Raw genomic sequence first — 26,467 nt, 5'->3', positions numbered from 1 at the left:
TATTAAATTATTTATGTTCACATTTAATAGACTGAGTAGTGGGCGTGACATTGTCCAGTACAAGGCTAAACTAATTAATATGACACAAAACAAATGCCGAGTTTGTATTAATTACAATAAATATTACTTAGGTGTGTCGCATTATTAGGGATACATAATTAATGTTCCTTAAAGGGAAACTCACGTAATAGGGGTTACGGGTAGCGGGTATCAAATAATACAAATAAATATTTGTATATAGTAAGATAAAATATAGGCACCCTTTTTTAAAGCGCAAAGTTAAAGCGATTATTGGCTTAATATAATAAATAAATGAATATATCTCTACGTCAGAGGCATAAGCGTGGATGTACCTTCACAAAAATACCTCGTACTTGTCGTAGGGCGTATTGTGAGCACGCACTGGTTACTAGTGCTAACCACCTACTAACCCTTGTTTACCTATTGCTGTCGCAAATTTGTCATGCATTCCGGTTTGAAGGGCGGGACAGCGGCCATACAATTCAATTGGGATTTCGATCTCATTTCCCACAGTTGGGTAGCGACAACAACATATTATTATGCAATGACAGTAAAAATCTTATTGGAATAGTTTTTGCGCGGAACAAAATAAACTAATCAGTTATTCGAAGCCGTTTAATGACACCTAAACAATAATACTGTCATCTGTTGTTTTTTTTCTTAATCATTTGCATTCTTGTCAGAGTTGTTGTGGTCTTTCTATGTTTTAACCAACTGTAAATAAGGAAGAGGTTTTTAATTCACAACGTACGATCAATGCACAATTATTTGTTATCTGACTTAATTCTTACACCCACTTGACAGCGTTAAAAGTCATAATCCTCCTGTTATAGTAAAGAAGAGAACATTCAATTCAAAAATGATAGATAAAAAGTTCTTAAATACATGTGGAAGATACTACATCGTGGCCATCTAAGTGGGAATTTACAGTTTTGTATCAAGACATTATTCCTTCACACTTCTTATTAAATATAGATAAATCAAATGGTTTTTATTTTATTTTAATCTACAATTCAGATTTTATCCTATATAAATGTATTTAATAACGAAGGTTCGAATTTTCTGGAACCATAGCTTCTTTTTGTGGAACTTTTTTTAAACATTTGCTTGAAGCATGAGGAAGTTAGGCTCCTAAGGATCTCAGATCTCATCAACTCAACAAGAGAACATGAAAGTTGTCAGTGCGACTAACGCCATCTATTATCATACAGCAGAAGCAAATCTCAACAAATAAAACGGCAAACCCAGAGGATTCAGTTTCAATTAAGACAACACAGATGGCAGGACTTCAGTCATTGCATTTCAATTGCATTGCTTTACCATTCACATACTAAATCAAACATTATACCTGATAAAGGTCAATTTCAATTGATCATTTGAAAGAAGGTAATTGTGTATCAAGTACTTGTAATAATTTCAAATCCCAAGTGGGAAAAAAATTTTTTAATTGTTTTTTAATACCGATCCGAAGCAGTCAATGTAGGGTCCTAAGCTCCTAAGGTGTACGATATCGCACAAGCTCACTCGAAATTAAACTCAAAACTTCGCTACTGAACGTAAACCGAGCCGACCGATCTGTCAATACAACCGAATTCTTCTTAGTATATTTCTAAGTTTACGTCATCAAAAACGTACTCGTGAAGAAATGGTTAAAACATTGTTTAACAATATTAAACAGTATTATGTGTTCATACAGTAATTCTAATGTAAACTGTTAACGATGGAAAAAAAACTGTAGATATGCCACGGAACATTGAATCTCAATTTATTGGCACGGCAAGACCACCCTATTCTAATACATTAACATTTTAATAAATGCAATGAAGCTTTCACAGTTCTTGTGAGCTTTTGTCTCGGTAGGGAGTGGAGGGCGTATATTCACGTTGTTTTATGTCTATGGGCTCGGTTTACCATTTAAACCGTACCTATATACCAATATACAATAATTAAATTATTCTAAAGCAACATGTGTTCAAGAGAAAGGTGCTAATTCTCGTTACAAAACCTGTCATTTAATACATATTCAGCGCGAAGACACGTAACTTAGTTACATCAAATAAATGCATGTGAAATGTTCATTAAAATGTTAATTAGGATACAGCTTATCGGAATTAGCTACTTTCATATCAATCGCTTCGTTTATATTTACGAATCTAAAACAAATGTGCATCTAAAGTGCTTACCGTAGAGGGTTCTCCCACGTCTGACGATTCACTGATTTCACTTCGCTGATTCCTGTAATTAAAACACTTATTCAGATAAAAAAAATATAACACGTAACTGATTACAAAGATAGTTCACGATGAATCTAATTGAACAGATAGCACGGTTCGTTTACATAGTAGATTGCAAACGCTGGTTAGAGAAAACACGCCAAAAGATACAGAACAAATTACTTGCTCGCTGTACCGAGGAAGACACATCGTACCGTAAGAAAATGATTGCTTGATGCTATCCACGTACACTGTGCATACAAGCAATCATTTACTTATCAAAATAAATAATGCATTCTTATCGTTCCGCTATAATTAGCGACTAAGAATTTGAATGCGACAAACTTAATTTTATCAAACTGAAAATAGATTAACGTGGATATTACACATAATGTAGACGTAAAATAAGCAAACATTTAAAAATCGTAATCTACCTGCCGTAAAGTATTTGTTCCCTGGGCTTTTCCTCAATTGGCGGTCTGTTGGCGAATTGTTGTTGACTCTTGGCAGCTGTCGAAAATCCGGCTGGGGCATCGGTTACTTGCTCCATTCTAAAATGAGTTTAAGAAAACATATATAATTCACATTGAGTTCGCTATTAAGACCATTCTTAAACACTAGCGACCCGCCCTCGCTTCGCTTCGGGAACTGTAATTTATTGTTGATTTCTCCACTATTTAACGGATGTTATTATACATATAAACCTTCCTCTTCAATCACTCTATCTATTAAAGATAACCGCATCAAAATCCGTTGCGTTGTTTTAAAGATTTAAGCATACATAGGGATATAGGGAGAGAGAAAGCGACTTTGTTTTATACGATGTAGTGATAATATTATTAACAACAGTGCACTTACGATTTCGGTTGCCTCGATTCAGACGAACAGAGATTTCTGATGTAGTCGTCACACTCGCGTTGCTTTTGTATTTGATATTCTTTAAGCAAGTCGCGTCTGAAATCACCATCCGTAGCGTGTACGACCGCATGCTCGACTCTCGGCGGCGCACGCTCCGCGAGCGATGAGCGTTCAGTCGAAGCCGCAGTGTTCGAAACTGACGTTGACGCAGAGTAATCTTGGGCTCTGTGTTCAGGTGTCGTGGCGTTAGACGCACCGATGCTACTACCTTCATTTAGTTTCGCGGGCGGACTATCTTCGGACAATTTCAGTTGCTCAGCGATGGGCTTCAGAGTATCATTGAGGTCTTCAAATATGCCGTCCCCAGTTGGACTGTCGAATAGCCTATCCACAGACGTATTCATCAGCTTACTGCCTTTTATTCCGGTTAAATGAAATCCGGCAAAACATGATGACGAAGGACCATAATCTATGGCCGAAAGTGCCATGAGAGCGGGATGTCTCGGTGCACCGTCAGGAAGTGGACGTAATGACCTAGTCATAGCGTCCGCTGCTGAGCGTGGCCGTCTGAACGGCATAGCCAAATGTGGGAATGTCCGCGGCTTAATAGGCGTGACGAGCATGTGTTCAGTCCATGACGTGTGCAATGAAGGCCGTTCTAGTTTTTCTACATCAACATTTAACATTCTTTGTTCGAACGGTACACTGAACGTTTCTGCTGGAATCGACTGTAGCCATGACAGTAAGCTCAAATCGGATTCATCAAACCCTGAGCCGTCAAGGAGCCTTGAAAACGTAACGTCGTTCGACTGTGCTTCCTTTGATCCAGTTGCTTTAGCTTGGCAATAGTTCACGCAAGATTCATACAATATTCCCTTGATTAACAATTGCATTAGCCGATCATTCTTGGCGCACTTTGATATGGTGCCGCTCGATGATTTTTTATCGCAAGGCAAAAACTGCTCGACCAGCGGATATACTTCTCTGAAACATTGAACACGCGCATTGCTTGGATTCCATTTTTTAAACTGAGCATGATCGGTTATACTCGGCAATGTCAATAACAAACATAAATTGGAATATTCTTCTTTCGATGGGGCTATTTTTTCTAATTCACTCAATACCTTAACAACTTCTTCAACAATGTTCTCGACGTTGTTATAGGCTTTAATTTCAGACCTTATGCATAATAATTCTATGTATTTGTGTCTCAATATAGCATAATTAAACTTGTTTGCTTCGAACGTTTTAAGTGCACTAAGCGGTTGAATAAATTCCAACACATCATCCCATTGTCCATCAAGGATTAGCTGTCTCAAAAACAAAACGTCATCTGCGTAGTTGCCGTTTATTACGCCGGTTTCTCTTTCTAAGGAAAGCTGTGTGATGTGAAGGTCTCTGTTATGGAGGAACTCGAGTGATAAACGGACAACGTCATCTTCTCGAAGATTTAGGTGGGTTGACGGCATCTTATCTATACCTGCAACAAAATCCCTTTTGTATTTAAAATTACTAAAATATGCACAAAACATTAAATCGTAATTTATGATCATGTTCAAATGGTCATGACAGACAATGACATAACAGCGAACAAGATGCAATACATCTATTTGAGAAAATGTGAAATTGCTGTTGACAGTAGATAAGATTAGATTTGCATTTCAAAGTTGAAATGTAAATGCTGATACTATAAATACTAATGGGACCTAGTAGATTGTAGATGTTTCATATGATTATATTCAAACTAGTCTAGTTCCATAGCAATAAACACAATAGAAACAATAAAAACATTATTACTATGAGACAATAGTTTTATTTGAGTGTATTAGCATTGTATTGTAAGTCTGTTTATTAATTATAAAATTGCAATGATGATCTCTAACTATCAATACAAAGTAGAAGCAGAGCTACAGTACATATTCCCAAACTTAATGATAACCAAACTGATAAACAGATAATAAAATGTTACCATATGAACATTTTCATAACTTGGTACAGTTATTTATAAGCATTTAAAAAAATCTATAATGAAACTATTTACATTTTACACATCACAAAAAAAAGAATTAAAATTAGCTGTTTGCCATTTATTTCGGATCTGCAATTTTGAAATGTACTCCTTGTAGTATCGATTCCAAAAATGTGTTTTTAATAATTGTATCCTTTTATATCTGGAAAGCATATGAAGTGGAGTATGATCGACCTGGGAAGCAGGTAATATAGTGAGCATTCGTCCAATCAAGAAATGCGCTGGTGTAGGAGGAACTAAATCTGATGGATCAGATGAAATTGGAGTGAGAGGTCTAGTATTTAGTATTGCCTCAATTTGAACCAATACAGTGTTCATCTCTTCATAATCCAAATGAGCCATTGACAATACATGAGTTAATTGTTCTTTAATTGATTTAACTGACCCTTCTGCTACGCCGTTAAAATGTGAACTGTAGGCTGGACTAAATTTAAAATTAATTTCGTTTTCAGCACCATATGAAACAATATCGTTAGATTGATTTTTAGAAACCTAACTATTTCGCTGCAAGCACCCACGAAATGAGTTCCTTTGTCGGAGTTGATCACAGCTGGCCTACCTCTGCAACAAATCGATTTAAGGCTGCAATGAAACCTTTAGAACTTAAGTCAGTGACGAGTTCTATGTGCATCGCTTTCACTGCCAGGCAAACAAAAACAGCAATATATGCCTTCTGTCAACTGACAGCCACGACCTTTTCTGTTCGCCATCATGATGGGACCAGCATAGTCCACAGCTGTATTACTAAAAGGATAGTCTGCTTGCAATCTTTGTAGAGGTAGGTTGCCCATGATAGGCTGATAAGTCTTGCCTGCAAATCTAAGGCAGGATATGCAATTTCGAGTAATATTTCTACAAAGACTACAACCATTGACCACCAGCTGTGGTCCAGCATGTAAAATAATTTTGTGACAGTGCGTGACTAATATTTTAGTTATGTGACGTGATCCGTCTAGTAAGACAGGGTGCTTTGTGTTGTAATTATAGTGAGAGTTTGATAGTCTACCTCCTCCTCGTATTATAAGTGCATGGTCAATAAAAGGGTTTAACTTGGTTTGTTCGCAAGGACTTGATCAAAAAACTTCAAGTGTTTGTGAATAAGTGCCTGCGTCAGATTTTGAAAATCTTTTGGCCTGAGAAGATCACTAAGAAAGAGCTGTGGAGGATCACTAAGCAGACACCAATGGAGAAGGAGATCCTTATGCGGAAGTGGCATTGGATTGGTCACACTTTGAGAAAGCCCGATACCCACCTATCAAAGAAAGCACTGACCTGGAAAGTGTCTGGCAAAAGGAAGAGAGGCCGCCCCAGAACAACTTGGCGTCGCTCGGTGGAGCAGGAGCTAGGGGTCTTGGGCATGACGTGGGAGGAGTTAGAACAGACTGCCCAAGACCGATATAAATGGAAAAATTTGATTCGAGCCCTACACCCCAGCAGAGGGTAATAGGAAAGAATGATGATGATGATGAATTTGAGAAGTTTGTCTTTAGAAGACAGCAGGCCTTTATTAAGTAATTGTGAGTATTACTTATATGTATTTTATTATATATGTATGTGTATGTGTAATTGTGCATATGTATAGTCTGATTTATTATGTATTAGTGTTATTTTTATTATTATTATTATTATTTTATAGTTATTTAAAATCTTATTGATTATATTGTACTCTTCTACCCACTTATGCAAAGCTCTCCCTCTTTAAGAATGTTTAGCTGGTAGATAACTCAATTGTTGAGTTAAGCATTTTATAAGTTTTCGCAATTATTGTATTGTATTAAGTGTGTGTACAATAAAGAATAAGAAGAAAAAAGAAAAATAAAAGGCAGGTAGTAACAAAATATTATACTGCACTCATGACAATGATAAAGAATAATATTTCATGAAATACCAATTTTAGCAAAACCAACACAATTAATCAACTTGTTCTTTATTTTATTTATTTTAGTCATAATAAGTTGCAAAAAGCATTAGCTAAGTGTCATGTTTAAAATATTTTAATTTCATCACTTCCATGTTCGCATTTTGTATCAATTGAAATTTAATATGCTGTGATCAATTTAGACTTTTTTGTTGCTATTGATGCACAAGCACATAAATCACCTCAAGCGAAGTGGTTACCTTTCCCTAAAATTACAGTTGTGAATGCCTTTTAAATAGATTTCAGTAATTAAAAGGACTAACTGACAATATTCAAACTTGACTAATGTGAATCAACATCAATTCTGGAATATTTTTTATCTACTTTTTTCTGTTGAAATTCCATAATATAGATGTTAAGTATAACAATGTATGTTATATTTAAAGGTCTCAGAAATGTATGTGTTGTTATAAAAAAAAATTCTACCTCCTTTTTATTTGGAATAGAAATTGCCTGAATCTATATCAAGCTTTTTATTGGATTCAATCGCTTAAAAAACTTTCACGGAAACTATAAATTTTAAATCGTGAGCGTGATGCGTCTGGCGGGCGAAAGCCAGTTTAGAATATTACATTATAATTGGACGTAGATTCATCTGGCATAGTAATCCAGGTGAACAGCTAAAATTACAGATAGATCGGTATATTTTTAATGTTTTCTTAGCTTAGTGCTGGTCATCGCTAAATATTTAACTGACTTAAATAGTTGTCCACTGTTTAACAAGAACTCCAAAAACATATTCCACCTACACAACCAATTACCATAAAAGCAAACATACTGTAACAGAACGCAAAAGCTTACTTTGAAAGCATTTTAGTAATAATATCATATTTTTAAAACATTGAAAAAACTTTTTATTTACAGTTACGAAGATTAACTTAACGGGAAAAAAATTATAAATAAATGTTTATATACCTTCGATATAAAAACGCCTATGTATTAACTTTGTGACTCGAAAACTTAATAATTTATAATTCGACATTCAAAACAATAACAATTAACGGCACATCTTGGAGAAATTTATTGAATTTATTCCACATTTTATTATGATATCGTAAGAGGACAGATTTTTTTTTAATAGATTTTATGACCTGGTAACTAAGACCTATAAGTCATGTCTTATTTTAATTCATATTCTTATTTTTATGAAAAATGATAAAATGGAGTGAAATGAACTGAAATGAAATGAAGTGAAGATGATTAATTTGAAACATTAATGAACTGGGATGAAATTAAATTAAATGAGATGATATGGGATGGAATATAATCGAAATAAAATAGTGGTCATTTACTGAGATTTTTTCAGTGGACTTTTTGGAGGAACCCGAGAAGCTACGTCCAGCAGATTTGTTTCATTTTCCCACATTTGTGGCCTAAAGGATAAGACGTCCGGTGCATTCGTGTTGAAGCGATGCACCGGTGTTCAAATCCCAGGCGGGTACCAAATTTTCTAATGAAATACGTTCTTCACAAATGTTCACGATTGACTTCCACGGTGAAGGAATAACATCGTGTAATAAAAATGAAACCCGTAAAAATTATAATTTGCGTAATTACTGGTGGTAGGACCACTTGTGAGTCCGCGCATGTAGGTACCACCACCGCGCCTATTTCTACCGTGAAGCAGTAATGCGTTTCGGTTTAAAGGGTGGGGCAACCGTTGTAACTATACTGAGACCTCAGAACTTATATCTCAAGATGGGTGGCGCATTTACGTTGTAGATGTGTATGGGCTCCAGTAACCACTTAACACCAGGTGGGCTGTCAGTTTTATTTTTGTAAAAGATAAGGATGAGGAAATCCTGGATATAAGTCTAGCTCTGACGTCTCTGTCTGGAACTTTTTGGCGGGAACGCGAGGAGTGAAGTTGTGTGATTTGTTTTATTTTGTCTATTTAGTGTTTCTTCGGGTTTAAATGTGTAATAATGGTGGTTTATTAACTGTTTAATATCTGTGAAAGTGCACGAATGTGGGAAAATGAAACAAAGCCGTTCGACGTAACTTCTCGGGATCCTCCAAAAAGTCCATTGAAAAAATCTCAATAAACGACCACCGTTTTACTGAGATTATATTTCATCTCATATCATCTCATTTCATTTAATTTAATTTCATCCCAGTTGATTACTGTCTCAAATTCTTCATTTCACTCCATTTCATAATTTTTCATAAAAATACTCATATCATAATTATCATCTCATCTCATTTCAATTCATTTCATGCCATGCCATGTTTCGTATTAAATTAATCAGCTTCATTTCATTTCATAATATCATATTTCATAAAAAAAAATCTATAAAAGATTAGGCTGTATGGTGTGATACCTTTGCCTTTCCATTTGGAAAAATAAAACTAATACTACGTCTCTGTCTGTCATAGAGTATGTCATTGCGGCGGCAAATAGAACTAAATTAGCCAATAAACTGTACTAATCGATTGATATTTTGATTAAACTCAAATTAATTTTCTTATAATATTCCTATCAAGATGGATGAAGAAGGCGAAAGCATTTTACTTGAAGATAATTATTATCAGCTTCTAAATGTATCAAAGACGGTAAATATTACGTCACATGTCGAGATTCGGAAAAATAATATTTATCGAAATTACGTATTATATAATAAGATAATTATAAAAAAATAATATTTATGGATTACCCAGCTATCTAAAACTTATTATTTTCTCATAAACATCCGGGTCATTTGGTAGAAAAGCTTTTAGGTTAAGATGGATGCAAGTTGCACCAAGTGCAGCATATCATTGCAGAAATTAAAAAAGGAATGGTTAAGCACTGAATAGTATCACCCTTTTTAATATTGTTGTTCAAAAGTTCAATGTGGCATCGGAAAATCTGACCAGATTTTGATTGCACTCCTCACTTAAAATGACTATAAGTATACATAATTTGTTAATTAAGAACAGTATTTTTTTTCTTTCTAAGTTAAATCTAAAAGTAAGTATCAGGAACAGTTCGAAGGAATAACAAAGTTAACGGCATCCACCTAAATTTTCTTTAAACAGGCTTCTTTAGAAGAAATCAATAGTGCATATCGTCGTTTCTCTCGAATGTTTCATCCAGACAAACATAGCACAGATCCCAACAAACAAAAATGGGCTGAGCAGATATTCAACAAAGTGAAAGAGGCTTATGAAGTTTTATCTGATTCACACAAAAGGGCCATATATGATACACTAGGTATGTAAATTATAAAATAAATTTGAAATCTTTCACAGAAATTTAATAGTAATCTACTTTATAAATCATTACTGAGGTACAAAGTAATATCTTATCAAAATATGTCTAACAGGAAAACGAGGTTTAGAAGTAGATGGTTGGGAGGTTATTTTCCGCACACGCACTCCTAGGGAAATAAGAGAAGAATATGAGAGGTACTTAAAGTTTTTCATCAAATGAGATTATTATTTTGATACCTATTATATACCAATTTAGATTTATTTATTTCTCCTAATTTTAGAAAATAAAAATAATGATTCTAATTTTAAAATACAAAACAATCTCATGACTTGGGGTTTCCCAATTCCTTTGCTCTTTTACACTTCATTGTATGGATGAAATACAATAATCTCGTTTTGTTTTATCTGTCTGTTTAAAATTAACAAATTTTTAGAAGAAATCGGCATTGCAATATATTGTTATTTCATTCAAAATTGCTCAATATAAAAAATACTATAAAATAATTGTATTATGTATTAACAGGTTAAAACGGGAACGTGAGGAACGTAGACTCCAGCAGAGTGCCAACCCTCGTGGCACAATCACACTCTCCATCAATGCCACAGATATGTTTACAAAGTATTATGATGAATATGAAATAATGTAAGCTTGTATATTTATTTGCGAACCTGGTCTTTAATCAAACTTTTATAATAATTTTAAATTTTAGTAATTGAGAGCATGTTTTAATTTTATTATCTTTATTTTTTCCCCTACAAATATTGCCTTGCAATGTTGTCATTATGCACAAACAAAATAGTCATATAAATATGGTATGGTATTTCACAACATGCTTCAAAATATCAGTCTAGTGGCTAAAATATGGTTGAAGACATCTAACTTGCATCAGTCAAGTGCAGTTTTATAGAACTGTGCCAATCTTCAGTAATTAAGTGGCACTTGAAGAGAGTATGTGAGAGTAATGAAAAACTGACAAAAAAATATTAACAGGTAATCCTTCCTAATTTTGAATATCTAATATTTTATTTCTTTCTATTTCATTAACAGGGAAGAAACTACAGTGATCCCTAACATTGAAGTGTCAGGAATGACAATTCAACAATCCATTGATGCTCCAGTAACACTTCGAAATACAATGACTCTGTCAGGAAACATATCAACTCAGAATGGAATAGGTAAAACTTCTAAGTGTTATAAAAATATCAATTTTCTCTATAAATCTATACTGATCAGAATAATTCTCATTTGAGTAATGTTTCATTAGTAAATTTCTATAATATTTAATAGTTATGAATAATACAATTTATTTTATTGAATAAAATGCCTTGCAATTTTTTTGTTAAATTAGAGATTCAAGAATGTCATAAAATGATTATTAGATGAAAATTAATCAAAAATCTATACAAAGTAAGCTATTCAAAGCAAAGTGTAATGGTTTTTTTTTTCAAAGATATCTTTATATTACAGGTACTGGTTCAATAAATATGTGTAACAGGCACCTTAGCTCAGAAAAAGGCTGGACAGAAGTTGAATGTGGAATAGGGAATGGTCCATTACTAGGTGTAAAATTATTTCGTACATTATCTAGACTTATGTTTCTAAATTGTGGCACAGTGTTACAGTTTACATCAAGAGGAATTTCACCTAGCTTTGTTTCTAGTAAGTATAATATTTAGGCAATGCAGTTTAATATTACTTAAAATAAAGAAAAGTTATATAAATTGATTGATATGTAAATTGTAGAGATATATAAATTATATAGTAAAACAAAAATTACCTTTCATTTTATTCCAGCATTAGCTCTTCAGTTAGATGCTCACTCAGTGGGTTATTTGACATACCGAGCTGGAAACCAAGGTTCTTCAATGACTTCAATCTATGTGAGGGACTCGGAGAAATATCACAGCAACACTGCAATCCAGATTGGCAATCCGCATTCATTTATATCTTTCAATGTGATGAGGAAATTGCCCCAACATGATTTGAAGCTGAGACTGGCTGTAAAGTAAGTTATGTCACATACCGAATGAATGTGAGCAAAATCATATTATTACATTTGAGTGAAAATATGTTCTTGTAGCACCAATACCATTGCGAATATTAAATAACAATAAAGATGCATTGCGAAACAAAGTGATTATAAAGTAAATAGTGGTTGCATAAACTTGAAATAATTTTGCTATGTTATTGTTTTAGATTTGGGACATTTGGTGCAATAGCTGAGTATGGTGCGGAAAAGAAAGTGTCACAAAACAGTAGTGTGTCAGCTGCAGTTATGTTGGGTGTTCCTAGCGGGGTTATGCTCAAACTCAAGTAAATACATCTGAAATAAAACCAAATTTAAAAGTATGAGATATAGATAATAAAAACAATAACTTTATCTGGAACAACACTTCACTGAAGTTTTAACAGCAACAGTATTAAGTTTCGAGTAAATGCAAGCAAGACACATTTATTACATTGCGTTCATTCGCCCCATTACGTTTTTTATTGGCTTAGAAAAAATATAGTAACAGTTCAAACAAACCACATATAAACTCAGTTCTATATTTATTTTTGTTTAAAATATAATTAATAAGACAGGCTGAGGTAAGTCATGAGTCCTCAAGTAAAGATCTTTAATATGATGCTTAAAAAATAAATAGAAACAATAAAAATACAGAATTAATTTTTTATTTGAGGTATGTGTTAGAATATGTATGTTTTGCTACCAAGTGCACACTTTAAATGGCTAACCCCTCCGTGCAGAGTTTTGAATAGCCCTTACGCTACCAGCAAAAAGGATGGGAAAAACATACTAATTAACTAAAATAGCAACACAAAACAAAAAAAGATCTTTAAGATTTGTCAGAAAAATAAGATGTGTTGGATGATCACTTAGATTTTTTTTTTAATATTTATATAAATTATAATCAATATACAACAGCAAAATATTACAAAATAAGAGTAGAATATGCTGACAGGATCTTAATAATGCTGCTTAATTATTAAATTGAACAAGCCAATGCTGAATGATAATATTTGCATAAATTTGGATTCAAAATTAATTCATGCACTTGTATCAAGTGATGTATCGACTATACTGATGTTCAAATCCTGCTGACAGGTACAAACTTTTCTCATGAAATACATACTTAACATATTATTTTCACGAATGACTTCCATAACGAAGGAATAACCTTATATAATAAAAATAATCAAAAAAGCAGAACTTATAATTGGTGTAATGACTGGTAGTAGGGTGTAATCCCCATAGGTAGGTTCTACAATGTAGTCGTATTAATGCGGCACAGTAGTAATATGTTCTAGACGTGGGACCGTCGTTATCCTATATGTTTGAGACAAACCTCAAGGTGGATTGCGGCTTTTTTTTAATGAGTGGCCTATGGACTCTTAGTAAGAACTTGGCACAAGATGAACCATGAGCTAGATCGTAAGCGATTTAAATATGAAGTTATCTATACATATCAATAGAATTGGAGTGTCTGTCTGTAATATTAAAATAACCGCTTTTTACTACATGCATATGAATATATATGGAATATATACGGTACATACACCAATATAACATTTTTTACAATTTTTGTCTGTCTGTCTGTTTGTTCCGGCTAATCTCTGCAATGGCTCGACCGATTTTGACGAGACTTTCACTGATAGGTAGCTGATGATATAAGGAGGAACTTATGCTACTTTTTTTAGACTAGCTTCGCCCCACGGCGTCACCCGCGGTATGACAATAACCGCGGGTAACATCGCGGGACTCAACTATCAATAATAAAATTTAATGTTTCCGACTCGAAGCGAGGGCGGGTCGCTAGTTTTACATAAAAATTAATTACACCACTTCAAATTGACGGCTTGATAAAGTAATGTAAAATAATAGTTTTCTGTCTGTACAGGTGGACATGTTCATCACAAACTATAGTAGTGCCAATCCATCTGTGTGAGGAAGTGATGCCGTCACCAGTTTTCTACGCAACTGTAGTTCCATTAGTATCATGGATGATATTAAAAAAAATTGTTCTCGATCCTATTGCAAGAGAGCGTCAGGAACGAGAAAGACAACGTTCTATGGAAGCTAATTTTGAAAGGTGAGTCGTTTTAAGATATCAAACACGTTATTAGCAGTCCTAAAGAAATGATACAACTTCAAATGATTTATTAACAGATACCTAGTCACGGCTTTCGGTATTACGATAGCTGTGGAAATATAAAAAATATTATTTATTAGGGAAACTGAGATTGAGACTTAATATTCCTGTATGTTATTTATAACTTTTTTTTTAAATTTATTGTTATGATGGTTGCACTAGCTCATACCCTACCTAGTGTTAAGTGGCTACTGGAGCCCATAGACATCTACAACGTAAATGCGCCACCCACTTTGAGATATAAGTTCTAAGGTCTCAGTATCGTTACAACGGCTGCCCTACCCTTCAAACCGAAACGCATTACTGCTTCGCAGCAGAAATAGGCAGGGTGGTGGTATCTACCCGTACGGACTCACAAGAGGTCCTGCTACCAGTAATTACGCAAATTATAATTTTGCGGGATTGAATTTCATTACACGATTTTATTCCTTCACCGTGGAAGTCAATCGTGAACATTTGTTAAGTACGTATTTCATTAGAAAAATTGGTACCCGCCTGCGGGACTCGAACACCGGTACATCTCTAGATACGAATGCACCGGACGTCTTATCCTTTAGGCCAGGACGACTTCATAACTAAAAACCTATTCTTACAGATTACAGGAGATGCAAAGACAAGCACGCGCTACAGTAGAACTGATGAGAGAAACTTATTCCAGAATTCGGTCTCACGAAGATAAGAAGAAAGGTCTCGTCATATTAAAAGCTCTATACGGAAAGCTACCGGCAGGTATGGAGTACTTAACTAAAGTAAATTCGTGTTACAATCGGGCATTAGACAAGTCCTTGTGAATATTTAGAGAATCTTCGTAATACAGTGCAAACTTAATATAAAGAACCCCAGTAATATAATGATGTCCTCGATTTAGCAATGAGGAATTTTTAATTGCTCCTCTATTTGAAATTCAAGCAAACTAAATCTCTACTAATAATCCACTGCATATCAGATAAATGACTGCGTAACAAATCAATTACTTGATTACCTAAACATATTTTATTAAAACACGTATAAAATTAACCAAAATCAGATGACCTTTTTTATCTAATTTACAACGAAAATCTAGCTGAAACCACTAATATACAGATTTTAAGACAAAATTACTCACCATATAACAAAAATACTGATTTTCACACTAAATTAACCATCTTACAACGGAATTTCCAAAATCATTTTCTAATACTGTATAACAGATAATGTATGTTTACATTATCAAATTACATTCCACGAATTTACTACTTGTATAGCTAAAACTCCCATCATCCAGCTTTATTTGTTTTTGTTCTTCTGAAATTCTTTCATTCTTTTGAACTTCTGAACAAATACAAGATTTCTAAATGTTGTTTGAAGCTCTTTGCAACAGCGCTTTCTCCCAAACTATCAAATTACATTCCACGAATTTACTACTTGTATAGCTAAAATTCCCATCATCCAGCTTTATTTCTTTTTGTTCTTCTGAAATTCTTTCGTTCTTTTGAACTTCTGAACAAATACAAGATTTCTAAATGTTGTTTGAAGCTCTTTGCAACAGCGCTTTCTCCCAAACTCTTTACAACCAAAAGCATTAATTTGCGACGCGCCTATCAGCGTAAAAAATTGTATTTACAGTTGTAGGATTAAATACTACCCCTTAGCAATTACCATTAAAAATTATTCATAAAGAGTCAATGTAAAATACCTTTACATTGCGAAAATTTCTTGCGAACAACCTCTTTATAACGAAATTTCAACTATCAAAAAAAGTATAAATACCTCTAATTAACAAATTTTGTCAACCCAAAACCCTTATATAACATTCCCACCAATATGACACATAGTATGTGAATCAGTCTTGATAGTTTTGAGAAATTTTTTTACCCATAGACCTAATTGTTTTTAAAAAGAAAATACATCATTTATTAGTAGAGGTTGTTCGCTATAACAAGATGAGTTTGTAACGCTGAGGTCAATAAAACTATTTTGTTTTACCTCGTAATGGTGGTAAATGGTAAACCAATATAACCTTAATATAACCAACCTCAGCTTACTGAATCACTTGATATAATGAATATTTACTTGTTTATTTCCCTTCCGATTCGTTATATCGAGGTTACACTGTATTCAAAGTTAATTATCGTATGAAATTTTGTATTACTAAATACTAGTAGTAGTGCTCCTAAATTCTTCTAAGGCATTAACTTTTTAAAAGTGAAAATGAATAATAATTAAAGACAATGTTCCATCACCATCTCTTTTGTTGTAATGTAGGCAGGATATCAGTATCCAGATACTACTTACTTAATTGAAGCTATTAAAAATTGCTGATGTTATGGCTGACTGAGAGTTAATAAATTGAAAACTAGCCCATTTAAAAATAAAATCGGTCATCCAAATTGTGTTATTAGTTTAATGAACGTAAAATTGTATTTTGAAAATGACTTCTCCTATTATCAGTTTTTTAATTACACCTTATTTACTATGAGATATTGTGAGATCAAACTTGACTTTTAATTATATTATTTATATTATTCATATAATTAATCAATAAATATCAATTTCAAGCGGCATCTTTGATTTCAAATGAAAATGTTGAGGAGCGGAACATTCTAGAAACAACAACAGTTTTGATCGAACACACCAACCTGGAAAATTTATAATTTTAATAATCAATCATCATTATTTTTCAAAAGTTTCCAGAGTATTTTACGAATGTGGCAGACTGCAACTAATTTAAGCGATGTGTTAAACATTCAAATAAACAAACAGTATAACAATGAATTCATGTTGATACTTGACTTGAATAGATTTTTATTTAGCCTGAGTTTCCACGAACTCTTCCGAGAGAGGCAGCGTATTATATAGCATTATAACTAGTCAGGTCATAAGTATTGTCACACAGTAAAAACTTTTCTTTTAGAATGCTGGCCACAAAAAAGTTTATTGAATTCGAATTTCGAATTGTTCATGAAAATAAAAATGTATACTTTTAGAATTTTACTCATTTTTAAATATGGAGTGGACGCTTAAAGAAGACCGTGTTGCAGTTATTGCGTTGCATCGTTGCGGTTACGCGCCAATTCAAATTTTTAACATACTGAAAAATTTGAATATAACCAAAATATTCGTTTATCGTACCATCAAACGATACAATGAAGACTCTAGTGTAGATGACAGGTCAAGAAGTGGTCGCCCTCGGTCTGTTAGGACAGTGATAAAAGCTGTGAAGGCGCGAATTCAAAGAAATCCCAAACGTAAGCAGAAACTGTTGGCCCTTCAGATGGGGTTAAGCAGAACCACGGTGAAAAGGGTGTTAAATGAAGACTTGGGGCTTCGGGCATATCGAAGAAAAACAGGACATCGTTTGAATGCTCGTCTAATGGACCTGAGACTGAAGAGATGCCGCGGTTTGTTGAAGCGGTACGCGGGAAAAAAATATCGGGAAATTCTTTTTTCGGATGAAAAAATTTTTACCGTAGAAGAGAGCTACAACAAACAAAATGATAAGGTGTACGCACACAGTAGTGAAGAAGCGAGCAACCGTATTCCGCGTGTCCAACGAGGTCATTTTCCATCCTCGCTCATGGTGTGGTTGGGAGTTTCTTATTGGGGCTTAACAGAGGTACATTTTTGTGAGAAAGGTGTAAAAACGAATGCAGTCGTGTATCAAAATACAGTCCTGACGAACCTTGTGGAACCTGTTTCTCATACCATGTTCAATAACAAGCACTGGGTATTCCAACAAGATTCGGCGCCAGCTCATAGAGCGAAGAGCACACAAGACTGGCTGGCGGCGCGTGAAATCAACTTCATCCGGCACGAAGACTGGCCCTCCTCTAGTCCAGATTTTAATCCGTTAGATAACAAGATATGGCAACACTTGGAGGAAAAGGCGTGCTCAAAGCCTCATCCCAATTTGGAGTCACTCAAAACATCCTTGATTAAGGCAGCCGCCGATATTGACATGGACCTCGTTCGTGCTGCGATAGACGACTGGCCGCGCAGATTGAAGGCCTGTATTCAAAATCACGGAGGTCATTTTGAATAAACTTTAGTGTCATAAGAATTTATGTTTTGTTAAGTTCATTTTGGTATATGAATAGTTACATAATGAATAAACTTGTTTCAATTATTTTACATTAAACATGTGACAGAATTTATGACCTGACTAGGTATATATATATATATATAGCAGGTATATTAATCTCTTTACACCGCAGCGGAGTTCATCAGAGAAAAAGGGATGCGCGTTGAATGCCTTCAGCCATAATTACGTGACTGAATAAAAAAACTGATAACGACATAGACGTGCTTAGCTTAACAAATTAATCGTCTATTCTGCCGTGTTGCTTTTTACCTTCATACCTGTTTATTCATTAACTGTATACACAGATACATCGAGCCACGTGATACCCGAGCAGACAGGAGACGGTGTATCTCCCGAATCGCCGAGTCCTTATAGCGATGTCATCGACGTCACAATACCCGTACAATGTTTGGTCAAAGATTCAAGGCTTGAACTTCTCGAGGCAAGCAAGGTGCGGAAGTTAATCATTAACTTAAAAATTTTATTGTCAGGGATATTGTCATCCCGAGCATTAGTTGATAATAGTATTTTTTTTTAAATACCATCGTTAAAGGTTTATACTTAATCCATCCCCCTCCCGCGTCCCCTCGTGATGATGTGTGGTAACTATTACTTGAACTATTGAAGTTATCTTGGCCTAAAGGATAAGACGTCCGGTGCATTCGTGTTGAGCGATGAACCGGTGTTCGAATCTTAGGCGGGTACCAATTTTTCTAATGAAATACGTACTCAACAAATGTTCACGATTGACTTCCACGGGAAGGAATAGCATGGTGTTATAAAAATCAAACCCGTAAAATTTTAATTTGCGTAATTACTGATGGTAGGACCTCTTGTGAGTCCGCGCGCGTAGGTACCACCACCCTGCCTATTTCTGTCGTGAAGCAGTAATGCGTTTCGGTTTGAAAGGTGGCCGTTGTAACTATACTTGAGACCTTAGAACTTATATCTCAAGGTGGGTGGCGCATTTACGTGTAGTATAGACTCCAGTAACCACTTAATACCAGGTGAGCTTGTCTACCCACATAGCAATAAATAAATAAAACTTATGGACACCAATACCTACCCGTACCTCCTACTTGGGCCCTTATGTGGTCCACGACCTGTAAATATTAGTATAGTACTTTACGATCGCCGTATCTCTCGTCAGTACACAATTTCAGTAATTCATTAGTCAATTTCATTCAGTACACAATTTAAAATAAATTAACTATCATATTCTATTAACTACACCGTGTCTGAATAACAACCACGTTTGCTTGATGATTAATAAATTATTTTATAGCTCAATGTTAACGTACTTTTTTTATTTGCGCAGTCGGAACTACCAGGCTTCTATGACCCGTGCGTTGGCGAGGACAAGCACTTGACAGTACAATACATGTTTCACAATAATTTGCACTGCTGCACCGTACCTGACAATCAGGCCATCGTTCTGCCTCGCAACAGTAAGTACCGATTTCGGCTTCAGAAACATAAAGCCTGACCTAGGTTTTGCCAAAATCGCTTTTATGTTAATACGTATATGGTTCTTTTTTCTTTGTCCTACAAATCTCGACTGTACTTTTTTTGCGCATTGACATTGCGCAGTATATGTAAAACATTCAAAAGTATTCCATCTCGTTCTCTGGAAGAATAAATCCTAGAGATATGTATACATTTGTCCCTTTTTAGTGACGCTCTTTCGTTTCATCGATATTCAAATCAGAACGATGCTAAATTTGGTTTACCTTTATTTGAAACGATCGCATAGGACTTTTTGTTTTATGGTTTTTTAAACTGTTTAAATGATGTGATATATGGTGCGATAAGGGTGTGGTGACGCGTCGCAAATTATATTGTCAATTCTAAATGTGACTTATGTGCATAGTGCGAGTTTTTTAACGTTCTCGATCGGGTAAAAGTTAACTCAAATTTGTATGGAGTCGGAACGTTTGCTTACGTTTGCCGCTAGGGGCGCTGTTAGTTAACTTTACGTTATCGAGAACCAGTGGCGGATTTACACTAAGGCCTGGGCCTAGGGCGGCCAGATTTAGGGGCGGACCCAATCGTGTCAAAAAACATATTATAACTAACGTATGGCGGGCGGATTACAGCATTGTGCAATCTATACCGCATAAAATTATTATTTTTTTCCCAAATTTCTAAATCAATTTAGATAAAATTAGTTTAGTTAAAATTTATTTAGATAAAGTAATTTCATTATGTAGTCTATATTATTATGGTGGATACTGAGAAAGGGGCGGCTGATGGCTTGGGGCCTAAGGCGACCGAGACTGCAAATCCGCCACTGTCAAGAATGTCAAAAAACTCGCACTAAGCACACTGTTTAGAAATAAACAATGCTGGTGTGGTACTTAAATAACAGGGTTAGAACATTTTTGTGTCTGTAAATTTGATACATCGCTTTGACATATGCATATTCATATATATTTTTTTCTTTTTCGTATACTTTTTGATAATTTACAAAGGAATAATTCGGCGAGTTCGATCTAAATCTAAATAAGCGAGAAGAAAATTCTATTTTGTAATCATTAAAGTTCATGAGTGAAACGTATTGATACGGATCTTGATAAAGGAACGTATTTAATGTGTTGCACAACAATGTGTGCAGTGCATTATACCCGTGACAAGACCATGCATGGCCAATTCGATGTCGATAATGGCACTGATTAAACTTTATGTTGTTTTCATTTTTATGTTTTTTTTCTTTTTATGGTTTTAGAAGTTTAGTTTTTATTATATAATCGATACTTACAAAAAATGATATTTTTTAATTAATAAAACCGCAATTTGTAATGTAGATGAATCTAAAGGTAATTAAGAGCTTACTAATCCGTGCTACGTTTTTATTTTATTTTATTACCCTTGTAGGCAGACGAGCATACGGCCCATATGATTGTGAATGGTTACCGTAGCCCATGGACTTCAGCAATCCCAGGGGCAGAGCCAAGCCGCTGCCTACCTTTTGCTTAAGTTAAAGCGCTTTGAAGTTAAATTTAATTTTGTACATTCATTTATTTCAGTACATTTTTACTCCCTTGTGATTATCGTAGTTTTTTTGATAATTATAGTAACTCCAATAGACCTATTAAAAGGCACACAAATTAACAAAATTACCCTGTTAATAGTAAACTTAGCGGCACATATTGTTTTTGGGATTAGTATCGAGAATATTTGGCATTAATAAGACGTTGAGTCATTTAAGTTTTGTTCAGTGCAGCGGAAAATTCTCGTATTGTGATCACGTTTAGAATGCTCACACATCGCTAGCTGCAAATGAAATTCGTAATAATTTTAATAATAACATGACTCATCGTTTTAGATTTCGCGTCCGCTGTAAACATTTTATAACAAATCTTTATATCGCAATTACGTAAAACAATATGATGTATTTTATTTTAAACGTGCTATGGTCAATTTTGGGTTTTGGAAATAATGCGTCAAGCATTTACTTCAAAACAAACGTGTCATGCGATTGATGTGTTAAGAGCGAACCTTAATGTATTAAATTTTCATGATTCGATAATACTATTATACATTAAGTTTTAAATTTGAATTCAGCCATTATAATATACGATAAAGCCATGTAATACAGACGAAATGACTTTTTTAATACTGTAAAATGGGGAGAATCGGGACACTTTTTAAGTTCGACATTAATTTTTATCGTTTTTTTTTTGTAGTTATAGTAATAAACCGGAGATCATAATGGTTCCGGTAATTTACATTTTCATTTATAATGCATTAAGATATAGTTTACTAAAGAATAATAATAATATTAACTTACTTGTCCCTATTCACCCAAGATAAGGGTGAATCGAGTGGCGTAAGGGAACAATAGAGTTTTTCTATAGGGCTGGCAATATTTAGTTGTTACGTAGGTACCTACCTAACTTTAGCTAATTTTTTAATATCTTTAATGAGTTACAAAACCTTGATGACCAAATTAAACTATATTCTTAAACACTAAGTAAAAGTCATTTTCAGTTCAACAAAAACTTAAACGTAATCTGACATCCCAGATTTGTACCTATTCTGACTAGCGTCTATTTCCCCCAATGTACTATACGCAAATTATAAATAAAATGTGTAGCAACGGATCGCATTGTACCACTCTTCGTGTTGCTTTCCATGTCGCTTAAAATTAAACCTCAAAATGGTATTATACAGACCGGCTCATCGTAAAATTTAATTTAATTATGTTTGTTTCAGATCATCGGATAAAGAATAGATCCTGAAAATTAAGGTCCAAACGCGTCTAGCGTTTGCGACACATATCGGACACTTCGTAAAATACGAACGTGTAGTCTTTACTGAACTTTAAATACGATTTGAAATAATAATAAAGAATCCAGAACATTACATAAAAAAAGTTTCATCTGATAAATCTTTGAATTCTTCGTGCAGCTAATTTAATAGAACAAAACTTACACAACTAAACATTCCATTAAAAAAAAATTATAATCAATGAGACTGAAAATTGTGTCGTAAATCGTACTACCTATTCAAATAAATTTTATAAATTATACCAAAGAAAAATAAATAAAAATTACGTTTTCAAATTGTCTTATTCGATCAAATTTTTATTAGTTCCTTAAAATGTATACCAGAATCGTTTGCGCTGTTGTTTGCGTTAAATAAGCAATTAATGTTGATTTAAAATTGTTCTAATCGTGATAGTTGTGCGTACCGGGGATGAAGGCGATTAGACAATGATGATATAAAGTGGTAAACACGCGAACTCAGTCGAAGGAACAATTAAAACTTGCTCCGCGGAAAAAAACCGGCGCGAACCAAACAAGGCGATGTGCCTCAGCAATAACACTCGGCATTGATTCGTGCCAGTCGTGCAGAGTGGAAATATTAGTTAATGAGACTTCTAAGGAACAATAATAGCTATTTACAAAAAAAAAAAGGAATCCTTTCTAGATATTAATAATAGATGCAACAATAGTTCAAATCTGAATACGCGGCTCTATCAGTGAAATGCAAAACAAGTCTTGATCTGCCGAATTACAGTCAAGTTTATCGTCTCGTACACACATTTAAAATTTACGGAACTTTTAGGAAAACCATTTGAATAATGCTTTATTGAAACGAGTGCAATATTTTATTATGTTTAATACATTATCGATTATTATATCGATTTTTTCAAATGTTACAGTTGTCGTTATTTTAGGTCGCAGCTTAACTGCGTTTTTTTTTTTAAATAATTATCTGTCTGATTGTCTCGATTCGTGCCTGCTTTCGTCAGCAAGAATGAACTAAAGTGCAAGATTATTTTAAAGACTGTCTTAGGTTTTGTTGTCGAGCGAACATAGATCGTACAGAGTGAAGTGCGTTAATAATCTGTTTCGTTTGTTTATTTATTAATGTACCTACGTTTACATCACAACCGTTTACGATGGTCAGATATTGCTGTACCCGCATTAACTAACCGGCAGTCTTTCTCCATTAGCCGGTTAATAAGCGTAGCACAGCGTAGCACAGTCAAACAATAAAAAAAAAACTGAAAATAAGAAAGATTTAAAATGAAAAGAAATGATTAGTCTTTCTGAAATTATAACAAGTACCTACTGCACTCCTAACAAACCTAATATCGCTACATCACATACAATTCACGATTTTCCAATGTAGCGTTGCTAAAACGCATGCTCAATGTATCTCTGGTTTACTTAATCGATTTTCAAAATATCGGGTGTAGGGAAAATTGTTTCGGGAAACTATTTATTGCTGTTCGGTGCTGATAATTGAATACAATACCCTAAATGTTTATTGTGATAAAGTCCATTATTCTACTGGAATGGTAAAAACATAAGACATTTTAGTCAACGTCCTTTGTTAGTTCCTTAAATGAAATCGATTCTTAAACTGTAAATTTCAAAGTTGAGTTTTCATTACTATTGCATTATATTACTTTTAATAACTGAGATATAAAATAACTTTACTAATAACTCTTAAGTCCATTGGTTAACTTGACGAAATAAAGGTGAACTGATGTTAATTAGATAAATTTTGTAATAAAAAGTACATAGTTAGTGTATGAAAATATTATTTAAAGCTACAGTGAAACTTATTATGGAGTTCTGGATTTTATATTAAAATTATTAGTAGTTTGATGTTTCGAAAATATACTACCATGAATATACGCTTTTTATTAAATGTCTCATTGTAATGTCATTTTGTTTGTTATAACTTATTGACACTTTTAAATTGTTCAAATGTTTAGTAAAATAATTTGTAATATATTCAATTGCTGCTTTACAAATTGTAGATATTATATTTATAACCGAATATTAGATGTATTAGAAGTAAATGGATGTTTTAAAGGATATTATTGGCTGTACTTGTTTTCATATTTTACCGAAATGCCTTAATAATTTAATATGTGAAATAAAGCGTGATGTTGTTGACTTATGACGTAGTTTTATTTTTTAATTTAAAAGAAAGTGTTTTGATGGATTTTGAAAACCTCCCCTCTACGTCGACCTTAATCAGTATCTGTGCCATGATACTTTCCGTTATTACGCATTCTTCAAATTTTGTAACCTCGTGATATGCAGTCGATATCTGTGGCCACCGATCCTCTAACAGTCAAGTTGTTCTGCGACTTACCGTCTCTTTAACGACTAGTCTTCAGGTCTACGGAGACCCCCAGTTCCCAATGTCCCTCCCATCGTGTTTTGGATAGCCAGTGCAGTGCGTCTAAGTTCTACTTTTGCGTAAAATTTGCAATCCACAATGCAATAACAAAGCAATGTCGCAGGCTTTGTGTTAATTAAGGCCAATTCCACCTTGCACATTTGCTAGTTGCGCGTGCGTACTACAGAGATTCTCCATGACTTATTGAAAAGGAGTATGATAACCACTCTTAGACCGACACGCTATAGGTTTTAAGACGGTCTCATGCTTATAGTGCAGCCTTTCCCAAAGTGGGCGATAACGCCCCCTTGTGGGCGCTGCCGGCCTAATGGGGGGGCGGTAATAGACTCAGAAAATTAGTGACCCAGGCGTTGTGTAGAGGCTTGAGCGGCGATTTGTAATTTCATCTAGGGGGACTCTTAGTCACAGACTGTGCTCTCGCTATGGTGGTTTTTAAGTAGGTGAAAAAATGGGGGCGCTCAAAAATTATTTATTCTCAAAGTGGACAGTAGACAAAATAAGTTTGGGAACCACTGTTGTAGTGTAAGCTTGTATCGTTACGGTACTATATTCGTGTGTTCTAACGCGTTGTTCGTAATGATTTCAACTTGTCGTTATCACTGCACCACACACCCCTAGAGCAGAGTCCAGTCTGCACCTGAAAACACTAGGTTTGCCTGAACTCATACGCTGCAAAGAAATAAAACCGCTGCGTACGTTGAATTTTGATTCCAGCGATGCTTTTGCCACATGGACAGCTACCAACTGTTATATTTTTCTTTAAGTTACAAGTCCCTCTTCAAACGAGGCTTGAAATAATCTTCAGAAGGTATGCGGTGTCCGTTGATAATTTCCATGAGTAATGATGACTTATTTAATATGAGGTGTACCGCAGGCTCTTCTGCCCATCTAGTGCAATTAGTTGCTGTACGAAAAAAAGCTGCATAACCCAAATACTTGAAAAAAGTCAATATTTGGTTGCATTCCATTTGATTCTGGCGGAACAAGAATAATTATTATCTCAGGTATCCAGTATAAAATTTGTAATTGTAATATTGATTGTAATATTGAAATAACCGCTTTTTACTACATGGATATGAATGTATATACGCTACATACACCAAAATAACATTTTTTACTATTTTTGTTTCTGTCTGTCTGTTCCGACTAATTTCTGGAACGGCTGCACCGATTTTGACCAGACTTTCACTGATAGGTAGCTGATGATATAAGGAGTAACGGAGTAAGTGATATAATAAGTTTATTTAGACTAGCTTCGCCCCGCGGCGTCACCCGCGGTTATTGTCGTACCGCGGGATAACATCGCGGGACTCAGCTATTAATAATAAAATTTAATGTTTCCGAAGTGAAGCGAGGGC

General features: G+C 34.4%; 2 protein-coding genes across 3 annotated transcripts in view; one reads left to right on the top strand and one right to left on the bottom strand.

Annotated features, from left to right (window-relative positions):
* Positions 1-8,093, bottom strand: part of LOC114244524 (WD repeat-containing protein 47) — a 51,513-nt gene extending 43,420 nt beyond the window's left edge. Inside the window, exons 1-4 of the mRNA XM_028176372.2 lie at positions 7,955-8,093; positions 3,093-4,572; positions 2,669-2,785; positions 2,205-2,256 (exon numbers count right to left, since the gene is read on the bottom strand). Coding sequence (XP_028032173.2) covers positions 2,205-2,256; positions 2,669-2,785; positions 3,093-4,572; positions 7,955-8,021 — 1,716 coding nt within the window. The 5' untranslated portion in view covers positions 8,022-8,093. The remainder of the gene's footprint in view (positions 1-2,204; positions 2,257-2,668; positions 2,786-3,092; positions 4,573-7,954) is intronic.
* Positions 8,094-9,393: 1,300 nt separating this feature from the next.
* Positions 9,394-24,863, top strand: DnaJ-17 (dnaJ homolog member 17). 2 transcript variants are annotated; one of them, XM_028176389.2, is made up of 13 exons: positions 9,394-9,592; positions 10,058-10,232; positions 10,345-10,426; positions 10,755-10,850; positions 11,280-11,407; positions 11,700-11,891; positions 12,027-12,237; positions 12,429-12,545; positions 14,132-14,323; positions 14,979-15,112; positions 18,749-18,894; positions 19,762-19,891; positions 22,659-24,863. In XM_028176389.2, the coding sequence occupies exons 1-13, from the start codon at positions 9,524-9,526 to the stop codon at positions 22,682-22,684; spliced, it is 1,698 nt and encodes a 565-aa protein (XP_028032190.1). In that variant the 5' UTR covers positions 9,394-9,523; the 3' UTR covers positions 22,685-24,863. The 2 variants fall into 2 exon arrangements, with proteins under 2 accessions (XP_028032190.1, XP_028032189.1); XM_028176388.2 differs by having other exon boundaries at positions 10,755-10,874.
* The last annotated feature ends 1,604 nt before the right edge of the window (positions 24,864-26,467 follow it).

The sequence above is a fragment of the Bombyx mandarina genome, chromosome 01 (assembly GCF_030267445.1).
Source record: "Bombyx mandarina strain Sakado chromosome 01, ASM3026744v2".
NCBI lineage: Eukaryota > Metazoa > Arthropoda > Insecta > Lepidoptera > Bombycidae > Bombyx > Bombyx mandarina.
This window is presented reverse-complemented; position numbering and strand designations above follow the sequence as displayed.